Genomic DNA, 15915 nt, shown 5'->3' with positions numbered 1-15915 from the left:
GTTGGCGAAGAGGACAGCGTGAACTACGATGGATCGTAGGGTAGGCGTCAAAATCATATGCGAGCTCATTCCAACCAATAACAACCGAAGCTCGTCGCACTAAGCGAGCGTCGGTAGCTTTGGTCGATGCTGGTGGTCTGGACACGGTTGGGGGACCATTTGCGGGAGAAGCACTTCCAGAGATCACGACGTCCATGATGCGGGGTGCCGTGTGTGGAGGACTTATATGGAAGAAGACTTTGTTCTTCGATAAGAAAGCATGATGCCGAGGACTGTACATGAGGTGGGTGGCGTCTAGCAGGTGCCTGAGGTGGGGACCTGGAGTTCACGATGGGATGTGGTGTTGCAACTCTGGCGGAGATCTCCTCTGACCTTCTTTGGAATCAATGACACGAAACCACACCGCATCGATCGAGCAGCAGTATAGCTGTAGTGCATATCTCTGCTGCTTGCTTTCTAGCCGCCGACTTCGCAGTTCTTTTACTTACTCCAAAGCTTTCGCCCCCGCTAGCCTCGACTGTTCTATTCGCCGCTGAGAATACCCTCACACAATGGCTTTGAAGACGGTCATATTGCATGCGACTTAGCCATCTCTAACAGAATCGAGACAAGTAGGAGCCACGTTTAAACAACAGCTACTAGGTTCACTCCGCCGACATTTCGCAACATTTCAGGCTCTGCCCGCTTTATACCACTAAGTATGCTGATATGATATACAACTAGATTGTTGCCACCGTGGAAGAGACTTGTAACGAAATAATTCAGAAGCTTTCTCCCTATTCATCACTTCCCCTTCGGCGCATTCGTCTCTACGCCGCCATATTTCAACGACTCGGGCAATTTATCCCACGGCGCAAACACATTCTTACTTTCCTTCAATACCTCTTTCAACTCCGGGAAATGCCTCCCGAGCACATCTTTCATCCCGTTATACTGCACCCAGTGTAACCCCTCCTTGGTATACGTCTCTGCATTCCATTGCCCGGCAATGAAGCGGTCGCTCTTCAGCCGCCTACTCGCCATCAGAATGAAAATCCGGAACGCGGTCTCGCTGAAACCGAATCCCTTGATTAGCGGTTCGCTATGGGACCCGATTAGCGTGTCCACAAGCTCAATATTCCCGTCGTAAGCATCAGAGAGTTGTTGTGCGAGTGCAGTATTCCCGCCAGTTAACTCCACAAATGTTTTCGGCGCCGACATACGAAGGAGCCGGCGAAATTCGTTGTATCGTGGTACGCCACGCTCACGATCTCGGAGGAGGTCAACGGTGCCCATGTCCAGGTGTTGACCATCTGGCTTGGTTAAGTCTCGCAGGAAGTTGGGATAATTGAAATTTGTTATAGCGCCGGGGTAGTTGATGCCAAAGGAGTAAAACGTATCTGCGAATGACAATCCATCATCGAGCGGCTTCTGCGACTCCGTAAATAGCGTCTCCTCGACGGGAATGGTTGATTTGTGCTCGCCGTTCACCGCGCTGAAAAACGCAATGTCGTTGGGCACGAGGGCGTGCATTCTATACACTGACACGAATTCCTCTGTAAGAGAATATGGCACGCCGAAGTGGTCGACCCCCGAGCCAGGGATGCCGCTGATGACTTCGCTCGTTTTGGAGATTCGCCCCAGGAGCTTGGTCAACTTCTCGCCGACAAGGCCCCACCAATTTGCATTCATACCAATTTGCAGGGTGGGATGTGCTAAGATGGCGGGAGTCCATTCCACAGTGTGTATTTTAGCCATGAGAGCGCAGTTGATGAGGCGAGCTTTGTCAAAGATTGTATCGCTAGATTCGGAGTCAATTCATAGATCTCCTCTACAGTGAATAAGAACTTACCCAGGCATGTCTGGATACGAACCGCGCAACGTATCACAGATGGCATTATGCTCCAACGCAAATAGTGTATGTAACATCTCCATACCTATCCACCAGTTGTCATTGAACCCGGTCATTACATTTCCCGCGGCATCGCGAGGCAAGAATGATTCCCTGCCCTCTTTGGTGAGTAGCAGCTTGCCATCGGCGTGTGTGGTTCGCAGTACTTGCGTGGCAGCTTCGCTGGATCCATAAATCTGCGAACCATCCCACCATCCCGTGTTGGTGTTCTTGTATCCCGGGCACGTGACATCTGATGGGTGGAGCGTACTATCTGGCTTCGTGTGTGGCAGCGTCATGTGGTCATTGGGCCATTTGTCTCCAGGAGGAAGGGGTATGTCGTAGATTTCGTCGCTCTGCAAGTTATGAGGGATCAGCTATTTTTACATGGGACGAACACGCCGAACTCAACGCACACTTTCATGGTTCACCCAATCGTGGACCTGAAACTGAATCCACGCCGCCGCAAGCAAATTCAGCGATGTAGCCGGGATGAATGTTCCCGATTCCCTTGCCATGAACTTCTCGCTCAACATACGCGGGTTCGGATTCCATAATTCCTCGTCAGTCGGCTTCGGCGTGTGTACCCTCGAAAAGTTGCGGCCGAATCGAATGCCCGAACAGCCCATCCGAGGCAACTCAAGCGAGTTGAATTTACCATCTGAGTTCCGCGCATTCAAAAATCGCTTATCGGTCAGGGGCTCGTCGATTCGATTGCCCTGAGCAGCGCTCGAGGCGTACCCATCGTGTAGGTTGTTGGCGCGAAGCTCGATGCGCAGGGCGTCCAGGTTGATAGCGCCGATGTAGCTGGGAAGCTTGTACCAAGGGATGAATCTGTTGACAAAGTGAAAAGTGCTGATGAGTACGCGCTGGATGAGGCTGGCTTGAAAGCTGGGCGTTGGAGATTCCATGATGAAAGCTGGGGGTGAGCTTCTCGGGGCTTTTTCATGGCATGTACATCTTCAGAGGCACGACGATGTTGGTATAAGACGGTTGATTGCGCTGAGGCTCGCTCTGCTCAGTCCTTTCAGCTGCAGCTGCAGACTCTTCGAGAGAATCTCACACCTCCACAAACTGGGTTGCCGAGTCCATCAACCTATCAATCGAGCCGAGAAGACCTACCATTCACTGAATCCAGTCACCTTATCAGAAAACCACATTAAAAGGTGCATATGGTGCTGCTTACGGGCACTATACGCCCCAGCTGCCTGGCTGGTGGCGTTCAGCTCTTCAGCTCTGCTGACTGTGTCCAGTCCCGAAGCCCCATTCATCACCTCGTGTAACATCTGGGCTGACTTGCAGTCATGCGTAGAGACTGGATGGGCCGTTGTGCCTCATCACTGGTCTCACAAGCAATCAGCCTAGCTTTTACTTTTTCAGCCTCGTCTGCCAGGCTGCATACCGACGCGGATCCCTTGCAAAGTGGATTCTTCGGGAGATATGAAGTCATAAGCATCTTCAGGTTGTCAGTTTTTGCTCGATCGACCTGTAAGTGTGCTCGTTAGCTAACGCTTGATCCATTTTATCATATACAATCTGCTCCCTAGCACAAGCACCAATCCACCATGTACTTGAGCGCAACAAATATCGTGAAGAGTTTCTTCACTTCCAGCTCCAAGCAAAAAGAGCAACAGCCCGTAGAGTCCCAAGACAGCGCCGATCATGCCTACATCCGCGGCGACATCGCTGATCGAGGGCCATGTCCCGGACTGAACGCGCTGGCAAACCAAGGCTATCTGTAATTACCCTGTCCGCCTCGATTGAAACGCTGCATGTGCTAACTCACGTCTAGTCCACGCGATGGCAAGAACATTACACTTCCCCAAGTCCAAAATGCCCTCATGACCGTTCTACACATGGATAGAACCGCTGCCGCCGCCCTCACCCACAGCCTTCCGCCCCTGTGCCGCAAGAACGGAACCTTTGACCTGATGGACACACGCCGCCACAACGTCATCGAGCACGACTCGTCATTCACCCGCCTTGACTTCCACCAAGGCGACAACTACACCTTCCAGCCAGACATGTTCGAAGCAATGCTCGCCGATGCCGATGGCGGCCCCGTAACGCGGCGGTCGCTGGCCAAGACGTTTATCCGGCGGAGCAAAGAAAGCAGAGCAGCTGGCGCACCCAGGCTGCCTCTGAACCTTTGGTTTGTGAGGTTGTTGCAGGCGGTGGGCGTGATGAACACGGCGCAGACGGGCGGAACGCTATCGAAGGAGTTGCTAGAGGCCGTCTTTGTGGAAGAGAGATTTCCGGATGTGATTCTGGATAACCCAAAACCGCGGACTGTATTTACGCTGCTGGGAAATGCGCTGGGCATGCTGTGGTATGTTGTTATTGGGCCTTAGGCTAGTATATGAGAAATATGAAGAATCTTTCTCTGCTTCATACGCGTGGATCATCCCGGAGCAGGATCCAGGGCTCTCGCCGAGCAATACTTAAGCCGAGCCCGTATTAGTCACATGACCGTGGGAAAGTATTTCAAATGGACCGTAGGCGTGAAGTGCCTGACTGAATAGCGGGGTGGCCAAGTTGTATGTACAAATGGCTACGAAGCTAGAGATATGGGTCAACTCGCGACTGACCTTCCTTTGAACTAACAACGCTATTGAACTACCACTGTGCCAAACTCATCTAGCTTTGTAGCAGCAAAAACAGTAGCAGCGCGCACTTTACCCGAAACTCCAGCTTGTTCTCTAGACGCCGCTATGTTCACTTCATCCACTACCCCCGACGCTTCAGCCGCCAGCCTCAAAACCAGAACAACACACCATGCGGAAGAAGGCACCTCTGAAGATCAACAGTGTACATACTCTCTGTGATCACCTGGTCACATTCGCCAATTTCCTCCTCACGCCGAGTATGTTTTACTCAGGTCATTGCCCGCAATAGCAACGTCGCCCGCCTCCAGGCCACGTACCAGCACACCAGAACACGTCGACTACCTCTCCGAACACATCCTGTAGCAGGGGACGTATACTAGACAGGGAAGACGAGGACGGAGACGTGAGGCCATGCACTGGCGGTGATGTGGCGGCGTCGTCAGAGGCCTTCCATGTTTGGAAGGTTCTCTACGCTTCTGGCATGGCGTCTCAAACGTCACGATGAGCCTGCTCAGATCTCCATACTACGGCGGTCGCATCTTGATGGCAAGGCAGCATTTGAGCGAGCTTCGGACTAAGGCATACGTCATCCATTCCGAGCGCCGATATCGACTCCAGGAGCCTACAGATAGATGCACACTCACAAAGGTGGGTCCCGAGAAGTATATGTAGAGGCTGAGTAAATATCCTAAACCCTTCAACCGTTTTGTTTTCCATTTCTCCAACTCCTACATCAACGCTGCGACGCAATGGACCAAGTGCTCCCCGTTCCGAACCCGACCAAGGCATATTGGCTCAGCGAGCCTCATGAGCTAGCCCGATTTCGTTCCACACCAGATCTGCCTGCAACATGCGACGTTGCCATTATCGGGTCAGGCATGGCCGGCATCACAACAGCGTACCATCTTCTTCACAGCAATAAACAGCCCCCAAACGTCGTCATTCTAGAAGCACGAGAGTTATGTTCGGGGGCCACTGGGCGTAACGGGGGGCATTGCAAAGTTAAAGTGCCAACATTTGCGGGCTTCACGCCAGGTCCAGGTAGCTCGACTGTGGATGACATGGCTGTTTACGTACATGGTATCATCAATGGGCTGAAGCAAATCGTAGAGGAGGAAGAATTGGACTGCGAGTTTGAGCTCCGTCGAAGCTTCGATATTCAACTCGATGACGACGAGTCCAAACGGCTAAAACGAATCTATGATGAGAGCGCCAAGGCAGGAAGCACGTGGACGAGAACGGTCGATTACATAGACGAAAGATTTGCAGGCCAGATTACTTCTATCAACGGGGCAAACACCGCATTCACTGGTCCGGCATGCTCCTTCTGGCCATACAAGTTCGTCTCGCAGCTCTTGGCGAGGCTTCTTGCTCAGCATCCCCGATCCTTGAACTTTCAGACAATGACCCCCGCGACCTCAGTAACATTATCCGAGGATGGAAGCAGTGCCATCCATACCTCACGCGGGTCATTCAAGGCCGAGAAAGTCGTCTTTGCAACCAATCCTTACACATCGGGACTCATTTCCCAATTCAACGACATCATCACTCCGATCCGTGGCATGACATCCCACATCGTCCCCAAGCAACCAATTCACCCGCATCTCTCAAACACGTACAACATTGATTTCGGCCCAGAGAAAGGGACCGACTATCTCAATCCACGACCGGATGGTAGCATCGTCGTCGGAGGCGGGAAATGGCTCTATAATTCTGACCGTCCGTCATGGTTCAACAACTTCGACGACTCCATGCCGTTTCCCCCACAAACTGAAGAGTATTGGGAAGGTTACATGCAACGAAACTTTCGCGGTTGGGAAGAGAGTGGAGCAGAGTTGGACAAGGTGTGGGTGGGCATCATGGGCATCACCCCGGATGGGTGGCCGCACGTTGGAAGAGTTCCAGGCGTAAAAAATCAATGGATGCTGGCTGGGTTCAATGGCGGTGGCATGTCGATGATTCTTACTGTTGCAAAGGCAGTCGCAACGATGGTGAAGGAAGACGCTGGGTTCGACGAGGTGGCTGGGGGATTGGGCGTTCCAGATTTCTGGGGGACGAGTGAGGAGAGGTTGAGAGTAGGAAAAGATGAAGATCTGATGGTAAAGAGAAAGTAAATTGCCTCGATAAATCAGGTCGATATCTCTCCCAGTAGCTTGCGGGTCCCTAGCTCATGCGTTTGCTAACATCTCCACAGGCTGTTCTCATTCAAATGGGACCCATCTAGGAAGAGCAAAGTAGTCTCCCTTATATGTGCCGGCGTCGATATCTGCATTAATTTTATCCAACTCATCAATGTTCTTGAGTGTCCTTTCGAGCTTTGCGCTAATATGTTTGTTCTCCAGCAACACCTTGTAGAGTTCATCTGGACGAGCTTGATCAATCACCAGCTCGCTCTGCCTCATATGAAGGTCGTTAAGCTCATTGGTTACTGTGTCCAGACGCCTGGTGACTTCGCTGACGTGTTTCTGGCACGTGCTGACGAATTGTCTGATTCTCATCAGCTCCTCTCTAATGTTCTTTATTTGTTGTCTCTGGGCCTCCCCCTCCGAATCTAGCCTAGACCAGGCTCCGCTCTTCAAACTCTTCTTGAGGTTTTCTTCAAAATTCTTTTCACCCCGTCTTTCATCTTCATTGACGATCTCCTGGATCTCCCCAAGAGCGTACTCCAGCTCCATCAATTGAGAGTGAATCTCCCCCACTGCCTGTCCAGCCAGCGTGCCCAGCTCCGTTGTAGCCTTCTCAATGATCTTGCGCAATGTCTCCAGGCTTGACTTTCCCACTCCCGCTTCCGACTCGTCCAATACCCTCTTATGCAGCAGCCTATTCTCCACCCGAACGTTGCTAAGCACTTGTGGCAGCCTTGCCTCGAACTTGCTCAATGCCGTGGCTGCCGCTTTCGCCTCCCTCATGAACGTGTCGAAGTGCCCCAACGCTTCCTTTTTCGAGGGGACGGAGGAGCGTTGCACGAGGCCGCGTATCGCTTCGACGTCGTTCCTCTTGTAAACGAGCGCATGGCTCATAGATCCCTTAGCGTCGAGAACCCGCCCTTCCAGTTCTGTGCGGTCCCAGTGCAGGCTGCCGGGGACGTGGCCTCCGAATCTTTTGGGAGAGGGAGCGATGATGGCGTCGACGGCCGATTGCGCTATTATCACTGAACCAACGAAGGCAACGCCTGCCACAAGTACGAAAATGATAATAGCGAGAATTGGGTGACAGATGGTTCGGGGTTTCGCGGGACGGAGAAGGCTTGAATGACCTCGATGCGTACGTGCTCTTTGCTTGCGAGCATCCTCTTCGCTGAGAGAGTCAGATGACTGCGACTGTGAAGACGAGAGCTCGTCGCGGTCTTTCTTGCCTCTGTGAGGAATCCGCCTCCACGTCTCGGTGTGGTGAGCGCTATCGTTGGCGGCGAGCGCGTAGCTCGAGCGGTAATCGTCCCAGGTTGCTGCGCCGTTTCCGCGAGATCGCTTTGAGGGCATCGTTGGATGAGATTGGTAGCGGCAATGCGCAGGGAGGAGGGCTAAGTAAAGGGTGAGTCGGTAGGTTTATTCGGATGGGCGTGTGCGATGAGCATTGCGTGGAGGAGTAGACGACTTAAATCTAAGAAATATAAAGACGGCCATCCGCTAATCTGTATGCGCAAGTTGATTGGCATTTGGGATGTGACGGGTCTGTGACGGGTCTTTGTTTTTGATTTATCTAACCTTCCGCGGTACAAGACGCACAAAGGAAATATTATCCCCAAGAGTATCAGACATCTCGCGCGATCTGCAGAACAAAGAAGGGCATAACGAGGCTGCATCTTGTAACTGCTTAGTAAGAAATCCTCCGAAACGAACCCGTGATAGCGTATTGTCCTCTAGAGGTTTGGTTAATTGAGAGCGCACTTAGATGCTAGGTCTGATCGAGGAAGAGGCTAAGTTACAGAAGGAGGTGGAAAGGCGATTAGATGTGAGATGAGGAGCGGGGAAGCTTTGGCCGTGCGCATAAACACCTTTAATGTGGCATTGGATGAATTGACTAGTGTACAAGTAAATGTCAGATCCAGGAAGACATGCGTTTACGATGATCCCGGGAAAGACTTAAGTATTAGGTCTCCTAAGCACTGTGAAAGACTTCTAGAGACAGGTGATAAGACACGTAGCCTCCAGAAGTAGTGCCAAAAGGAAAGCGTTTCAGAATTCATCTGCATCGAACTCCATCAGCGGATCACCGAAAGGAGCGACATCGAGGTATGAGAAAGTAATCCAAGCCCGAGAGATTTTGAATGCCCGCCCGGATTGCTGAAATTATCCCATTGCTCCTCTTTTAAGTGCAAGCTGGACCCGACATCGGCGATGTCGTCGACGCTAGGGTTCTAGGCCGCTGGCAACAAGTCCGTGTTCATCTGCCCGACGACGAGACGTGGAATGCTGACTGGACCAGATGGGGAGCCTGGGATCTCTACATATCCTAGGGCTTTATTCAGCTCGGCTAAGAGTACCTAGAGCGCCAGACGAGTGTGTTGAAGGCGTCGGTTGCGTCGCTTCCGGATTCATTGGGATGGATTCTAAGAGATTCAAAACTTCTAGGGATCACCTCCTTTATTTCCTGCTCCAGGTTGCCATTTCGCTCGCTGACGGTCAGGTGAGCCTCATGATCGTGAGATGTCAGTAGATTGACGTGATCCCAAGTCGGAGCATCCTGGGTTGCGATATCATTTCCAACATCTAACCCGGTTACTTAGTAAAACGACGTGTTGGGGAATGGGGTAGCGGGAGCTTACAAGGGCTTGGGATTATTGAGTCCTCCGGATACATCAAGAAATACAACTGTTTCCGCATTTTGGCCTGCTTTGGTCCACGTGGTGTTCCGTCTCAAGGACATCGGCGTGGCAATTGCGAGTCCCTTTCGAAGGCTGAAGCGGTGAGAAAATATGTATTACACTGCCGGCATAGACGGACGAGAGTCCGGTCGGTTCGGCTTAAATGCATTCTGAGAGAGAGTCAGCGTACTCCATGAATGAAACAATATGATAGCTCATCAGTTGACGTCACACTTTAGCATTCGATATGACTAGGAGTAGCAGAAAAGAGCCAGATCAATCGAACCAGAAGCTGCCAGACCAGTTTCCAGGATCCTGTTTGTGTTCCAATGAATGATTTCCACGAATAGGTGCTTCGATAACCAGATTGAAAATGATTGAACATGCATGACTTCTGACATGTTGCGAAATCGAATGCCGACGTATGTACAATCGTCTGCGGAATGCTTTTGTTTAGGGCAGGCGAACATCAGATTCTCACTAGTACCGATACCGGGTGTAGGCGGGGTTGGTAGCTCCTCTGAGGGGTCGTCGTTTGCATCGTTCGATGATGCTCTGCCGGCCTTGGCCGGCAGAGTGCTGCGAGATCCTCCGAGCCCTCCAGATGAAGAAGAAATGAAAGTTGAACCTGTTTTGGCAGACGAGGGACTGGACGAGCCGGAACCTTGCGGACATTCCTGGAGTGGGACAGCAGATGGGCTATACAAGAAATACTTTTACGGAAGCGTGGCCCACACAAAACAACATAAATCTCACTAGTGAGTTGAATTGACTAGGGGTCTTTCCCGAAATGTTGGAAGATTCAGTCCATGGTGAAGTTCAGTGTGAGGAGTAAGCCGACGGAGCGAGTTAGAGGAGTATAGTTTGCAATCCATTCCTAATCGATCACTTAGCACTGTTTATTAGAGAGGGATTGTGACCGGCTTAAACCGTTTACGGACTATGCACGGACCTCTTTTCACCCTGTGCGTAGAAAAGGGGTACCCGTGGGAGCCGTAGGGGGTCAAAACAACGCGTGAAAACACAGAACGCGTTCTAAAACCCGTATGCAGGGTTAATTCACTGGATTACAACCCGATTAAACCAAGTTGGACCCTAGGCTTGTCCTTGAGTGGATTGTCCAGGTCCACTAAAAGGGTCGATTGCAACGGATCGCTCACGTTGGTTTAGTTACGGTCAGCTTACTCCTCACGCTGGCACTGAAATTGCTCCTCTATGGACCTGGCCTACGGCTACCGCTTCAACAAGATGGGTGTTATTGGAGACTATATATCTTACAATGTTTAAAGATGGTATTGGAATGACTTGGGTCCTGATTTGATCTTGAAGGGATCGCGCTTTTCCTCGGGGCATAGGGGCCTCTTGTGAAATTGGGTTCAAACCCTTGGATGCGGCTCTCGGTCTGAGATAAAGAGAGCTCGCGTTTGAAGAGCTTATAACTCGCGCAATCCGAGGGACCTTGGATTCGTCCAGTATCGCGGCAGCCGTTGAGTTGCTACTATCACAGACATAGTTGTTATCAGTCTCAGCATTGACATGATTCTACAAGAAGAATTAGCTAATTAATTTTCCAGAAGGGACAGAGAGTAGATGCATCAGATGTCATGCTATACCTGAAGAGCAGTCCTCCGCATGAGCTGGAACCATGATTGAAATGAGCTTCTCCAGAACGACTGACCGTCGTCCAATGCTCCTCTGTGGGAGTCTCTTGCAGCCATCGCTGTATTGAATGCGTCGAATCATCAGAGTATGTCTACTTAAAGAGGTACTGTGTTGGAAAAGAAGGCCCCTGGGATCGTGTCAATGAAGCTATTTTTCGGAGGACTTAGTTAACGTACCTCTATTCCTTGCCGTCGCATGTTGCCGCCGCTTCGTTCAGCGACCATTGAAGTGGAGGTATTGTGGTACCGCTCCATGAGACGCGCCTGGAGGGATGCAGTGCTACAGGCTAGGAGCAGTAACACTGCAGCGGCCTCTTGAGTGCTTTAGTGTCCCCTGTAGGATTGGAGACGATGATTTGACGGATTTTCGCGTATTTCCCTATATAGATGACCGACCGAACCTGTTAGCCTATCAAACCGAATTTCAGATGAACGAGATCTGGCACGACATCGAAGGCCTTAATCGTAGTTGGAGACGAGTTTGGTCCCTGACACTTTGCCAAGGACGCACTGAGCACGTGACTTACGAAAGGTTCAAAGTCACAACGGGCGATCGGGCCACGACTAGACGTCTTCGAGCCGGTAAGGGCATGAAATTTAATGAGAAAAATAGAAGGCTAGTCGAGTGAAGGTGGGCGATACAGATATGGGAAGAGACGCTCGTACCGAGGAGACGATGAGGCGGCCGCGGCGCTGAGGCTGACGCTTCAAATCGGCAGGAGAAGCAGGAATGCGGAAGACAGAGAGGAAGATCTGAGTATACAGAGGAACACGACGGTCTGATTAGGTTTGGGTGGAATTAGGCGGGGGCAGCGTTGATTTGGGGAGAGAGGGACAGACAGCGCACCACTTGCCACCACGCGGAATTCGCTTGGCGCAGAGATGCAGAGCGCATCTAGAAGATGAGCCGCATACCAAGTGCGTTCCACCTCATTCCTCACAAGGTACGATGGATATCTTAAAAGTGGAAGGTAGAAGAGACTTATGTATGATTTTGAAGACTTGAACATGAGGTACAATACGTCTGAAAGGCATAGAATATTTTACTTAAAACCTACGAAACCTCACAGGTACCATGTCTCAACAAGTGCGAGATTGCAACGCCTCCGGTAGAGGTCAATTGTGAGCACGATACATCATAGGCCTACGAATAGGCCAAGTCCAATGCCTTCAAGCACAAAATCGAGCCGCAATCGAGATGACTGTGAGGTGACTGTGAGGTGACTGCAAGCTCAATTGTTCGTAGTGAGGTGCGGTGTCGGCGATATGCTACACAAGTCCTCCGGTCCTAACTCATACTAGGAATGGCCGGCACGAAGTTGAAAGTAAGGCAACCAATGAGCTAAACGTTGTGAGTTCGATAGGGCAGGGAGTGAAGACCTCGAGGCTGACGTCTGGATCAACCTCACAAGCCACGTTTACCTAACAATTCGATGGGACTGAGGAAAACGAGCAGTAGTAACTTGGACGCGCGTCTGTTTGGCTGGAGGGGTGTGGCGATCCACTTGACCAGAGAACCATAGTCACGTGATCATGGAATGTGAGGCATTTCGAGGGTCATCTTTTAGACGACCGCTATAATCCCTTTGATATATCTGATAGGGCTTTATTGATAGCCATACAAAAGCATCAAGAGCCTTCAATTTCCATAAGAGCTACTCACGTATATTTTGCACATGATTTGTGACGCTTTCGCCATCGAACATCGTCCAGCTCCAAACCCACATCATGCAGACACTCCGAGTAGTCGCTGTAAGGATTAGATCATGTTGAGATATTGAATTGTTCATTGCGCACCCACCCGTCTGTTCTACCCACACGCTTCTAAAAAACTCAAACAGCGCCGAAATCACAAAAATCAACCTTCGCAATACCTAATAACCCGCGGCATTCAGCTCTTTCTCCGTATAATCCCACAGCACATCCACAAGCTTCTCATCTTGTGCGTAAGCAGATCCTGCGTTCTCTTGCGCGGTCGGGACATAATAAGTCCCCGTCTTAGCATCCTTACTCGTCGCAGCAAACAACTGCGTCAATGCCCCATGCGCCACGCTCACAGCGGTGAACTGAATGATAAACCACATGGGCCATACTAAAACCGGCCACGACTCGCCTGGCCCACGCACAAGTCCCGTATCAACGGCCCCTGGATGCACAGAGATGCACTTGATGGCAGGATATCGGGCTGCAAGCGCTTTGGTATAGAGAATGTTGGCGAGCTTTGACTGACCGTATCGAACGAAAGTCGCAGTGCTAGCCATGTCTGTCTTGCATTGGTCGAGCACAAGACCGCCTTCCGGAGCCCATCTGTGGCCCTTGGAGCTTAGATTCACGATGCGGACGTCCGCGCTTGCACCCTGCTCTTTCGCAGTCTTCTGGAGCGTCGGGAGTAACAGCCGCGTGAGCAGTGCATGGCCCATGTGGTTAGTTCCAAATTGAACCTCGTAGCCATCTTTCGTTAGGCCTGCCGGTGTGGCCATGATGCCTGCGTTATTTAGGAGAATGTCGAGGCGTCCAGTAGACTGTATGACGGCATCTGCGGCCTTCTTGACGGAAGCGAAGGAGCTCAGATCAAGCTCTAAATATGTGATTGCAGCGTTGGGAACCTTCTCCTTGATTGCTGCGATTGCGGCGTTGGCTTTGGCTTTTGTGCGGGCAGCCAGGTAGATCTTAGAAGGGTTATGCTTCGCCAATTGTAGAATGCTTTCGGCGCCCAATCCCGAGTTTCCTGTGCGCGGCTTAGGACATTTTACACGGGACATAAAAGAGAGCTTCTTGCCTCCAGTGACCAGAATGACTTTGCCTGAAAGGTCGGGAATGTCTTCTGCTTTGAACGCAGTTGCGCCGAAACCAAACATCTTGATGACTGGGATATTGCTTGTCGTGAACCTTAGAGGCGAGCGTAATTGTAGACGTAGGTAACAATGTGTTTCGTTGTGGAAGTCATGAAGCTATAAATGGAGTTGAGATGGTGGTGTGATATCGACAAGTTATTACATGAGGTCGAAAAGAAGTAAAGAAAAGATAGCGGACGAAACCGGACGCAGCGATTAAGCTTTACAGCACCGCCTAGATAGCATAGTAACGTCAATTGACGCCACATCTAATTCCAAAACTCGTAGGTGACATCATGGAATAACGACATGTCAGGAGAATTGTAGTCAGTTGATCTGCGAGGACGGGTCTCGGCCATGCAGCTATCCGAGAAGGCATCGCCGTTTTCATTGGCGGAAAAGATAGTCATGATCTCCCCTGGATTCTCCCACCCTCGCAACACCCGATGCCTCGAGCAATCTCAAAAACTCGACATCGCGATCGAAAATTGCGTCCAATTGCTTCACCAATTCCAATCCACGAACCTTCTCACCAGGGTCAATCTAGAGACCATGCCTGCGTATTCTATTGGCTGGCGCTCGATCCTGGGCCGAGTGTTCAATGGAAATGAGGTCAAAGAATCATCAATGGAATCTCCAAGACTGAAGTCCTTGTGCTGACTATATTGCTGATATAACGTGTTGTGAAGGTGCGCACTGCCACTTGTGCAAGTCTCGAGAACCTAGAAATATCCGGGCTCCGCGTTTAGTGCCAAACTCGTGCAGAACCCGAATGCTGCCGGCCACATTGACATCGTTGGACCTGCGTACTTGAACCTATATGGCGCTTTTGATGGTATCTTGTGGAGCGACTCCACCGCGTTTTGTGCGAGCGCCGTAGGTGGCAAAGAAGGCAAAGTAGACGTATTCTTAGGCAGGAGAACGTCCACAGCTTGTGAAGAACTATTGAGCAGTAGTTTCAAAGTGTGGTTTTCATGTCGAACGTAAGCCACCACTCTAGCGGTGAACATGGCGTGAAGCAGGCAGACTTCTGCATGGCAATGAAAAGACAGGAAACGAGAAGATTATTGAAGCCAAGAAAACGTTTCGGACGAGCTGAGGTCAACTGGTGAACTGGATTAGCATCGCTCAAACCCACCATCTTGAGAGCACTACAAAACGGAAAGAGGACAAGGAGTGATGAGACATTCGGTAGAATATCAAACCGACTTACAAGTAGGTAGGATCGCCTAGGCAAAGAGCGAGAAGGAAGAGGGGCAATGAGAGAGCCTACGGAAGAACTATCCAGTCTATTTAGAGGTATAGCGGCGCAGTATCAGAATACTGAGGCGGGCGCCTACACTCTATCAGTGGACAGAATCTGGGAAATTACGGGCAGAGCTTGGAATATCCCGAAGTCCGAAACACGAAAACCCCCTTGTAGTGACAGACCTTGGAATCCTACTAGTGGGGGCCACTCGGGGCTTACTTCTCATTATTCGAAACCTTGTCAATACCTAGTACAGTCTCCCCCCCTGCTCGGTTCGTACACCTCTGTGCACGACAAGGGTTTTTACAGTGCAAATCACCCCTGTCACGCACAGAGGTGTACGAGCCGAGCATGGGGGGAGACTGTAGTTCAACCCTTGCGCCAGCTCCGTCTCTGCCCACAGAAAATCAGGCGTCCTACCCTTGAATCTTGGCGGAGAGCTTCATGCTCAGGAGATCTACGCCGTTGTTGCTTCTCCGCAGCTATGGGGGCATTTGGACAACGCAAAAGCTAGGTGAAAGATCGATATGCTATATAGCTCCACATGTAAGCAATACTTACGCATCGGTACATCCTCTCTTGGCGTATGTGTGCTGAATTAGACATCGATGCCGGGCTATGCTAAGCGATATCAAGGGCCATTGCTTGCCGGGATGTTGGTACATACAGCCTCTCTTCACGTCCGGTGGTCTAGCGCTAAACTGAGTCGATCCTGGTATACCTCTTTTCTGGGCTAGTACTTAACCGGCTTGAGGATTGATTGACTGGTATGTTGCTATTCCCCCTGAAGGCACCCGGAGCTGCTCCCTTATACGGTAAGTCTGTGGCTTGATATTAGAGAGCGACCGCCGGACGTGAAGAGAGGCTGTACACAAAACCTGTGACGGATAT

General features: G+C 50.9%; 7 protein-coding genes across 7 annotated transcripts; 3 read left to right on the top strand and 4 right to left on the bottom strand.

The window, feature by feature from the left end:
- Positions 1 to 617: 617 nt before the first annotated feature.
- On the bottom strand, positions 618 to 2803 carry BDZ99DRAFT_453755 (heme peroxidase). Its single transcript, XM_033718344.1, has 3 exons — positions 2287 to 2803; positions 1832 to 2226; positions 618 to 1780 (listed from the first exon to the last, which is right to left on the bottom strand). The coding sequence occupies exons 1-3, from the start codon at positions 2779 to 2781 to the stop codon at positions 784 to 786; spliced, it is 1887 nt and encodes a 628-aa protein (XP_033570394.1). The 5' UTR covers positions 2782 to 2803; the 3' UTR covers positions 618 to 783.
- Positions 2804 to 3201: 398 nt separating this feature from the next.
- Positions 3202 to 4474, top strand: BDZ99DRAFT_576305 (Cloroperoxidase). Its single transcript, XM_033728569.1, has 2 exons — positions 3202 to 3608; positions 3663 to 4474. The coding sequence occupies exons 1-2, from the start codon at positions 3436 to 3438 to the stop codon at positions 4219 to 4221; spliced, it is 732 nt and encodes a 243-aa protein (XP_033570393.1). The 5' UTR covers positions 3202 to 3435; the 3' UTR covers positions 4222 to 4474.
- Positions 4475 to 5131: 657 nt separating this feature from the next.
- BDZ99DRAFT_427468 (FAD dependent oxidoreductase superfamily) lies at positions 5132 to 7090 on the top strand. Its single transcript, XM_033717160.1, has 2 exons — positions 5132 to 6608; positions 6671 to 7090. The coding sequence occupies exon 1, from the start codon at positions 5226 to 5228 to the stop codon at positions 6588 to 6590; it is 1365 nt and encodes a 454-aa protein (XP_033570392.1). The 5' UTR covers positions 5132 to 5225; the 3' UTR covers positions 6591 to 6608; positions 6671 to 7090.
- On the bottom strand, positions 6678 to 8070 carry BDZ99DRAFT_576303 (uncharacterized protein; the record flags this gene model as incomplete). Its single annotated transcript, XM_033728568.1, has 1 exon — positions 6678 to 8070. The coding sequence occupies exon 1, from the start codon at positions 7953 to 7955 to the stop codon at positions 6678 to 6680; it is 1278 nt and encodes a 425-aa protein (XP_033570391.1). The 5' UTR covers positions 7956 to 8070.
- A 2398-nt stretch (positions 8071 to 10468) lies between these two features.
- On the bottom strand, positions 10469 to 10998 carry BDZ99DRAFT_482258 (uncharacterized protein; the record flags this gene model as incomplete). The annotated part of the gene is made up of 2 exons (XM_033722473.1): positions 10469 to 10822; positions 10894 to 10998. The coding sequence occupies 2 exons, from the start codon at positions 10996 to 10998 to the stop codon at positions 10469 to 10471; spliced, it is 459 nt and encodes a 152-aa protein (XP_033570390.1).
- A 1739-nt stretch (positions 10999 to 12737) lies between these two features.
- BDZ99DRAFT_468375 (retinol dehydrogenase) lies at positions 12738 to 14085 on the bottom strand. The gene has a single exon (XM_033721229.1). It carries the CDS (start codon positions 13797 to 13799, stop codon positions 12816 to 12818), a length of 984 nt encoding a protein of 327 aa, XP_033570389.1. The 5' UTR covers positions 13800 to 14085; the 3' UTR covers positions 12738 to 12815.
- A 532-nt stretch (positions 14086 to 14617) lies between these two features.
- BDZ99DRAFT_173143 (uncharacterized protein) lies at positions 14618 to 15905 on the top strand. The gene is made up of 3 exons (XM_033712988.1): positions 14618 to 14758; positions 14995 to 15570; positions 15661 to 15905. Exon 2 carries the CDS (start codon positions 15035 to 15037, stop codon positions 15536 to 15538), a length of 504 nt encoding a protein of 167 aa, XP_033570388.1. The 5' UTR covers positions 14618 to 14758; positions 14995 to 15034; the 3' UTR covers positions 15539 to 15570; positions 15661 to 15905.
- Positions 15906 to 15915: the final 10 nt, after the last annotated feature.

This window comes from Mytilinidion resinicola, assembly GCF_010093595.1.
Source record: "Mytilinidion resinicola strain CBS 304.34 unplaced genomic scaffold BDZ99scaffold_27, whole genome shotgun sequence".
NCBI lineage: Eukaryota > Fungi > Ascomycota > Dothideomycetes > Mytilinidiales > Mytilinidiaceae > Mytilinidion > Mytilinidion resinicola.
The sequence above is the reverse complement of the archived record's forward strand: the minus strand, read 5'-3'. Positions and strand labels throughout refer to the sequence as shown.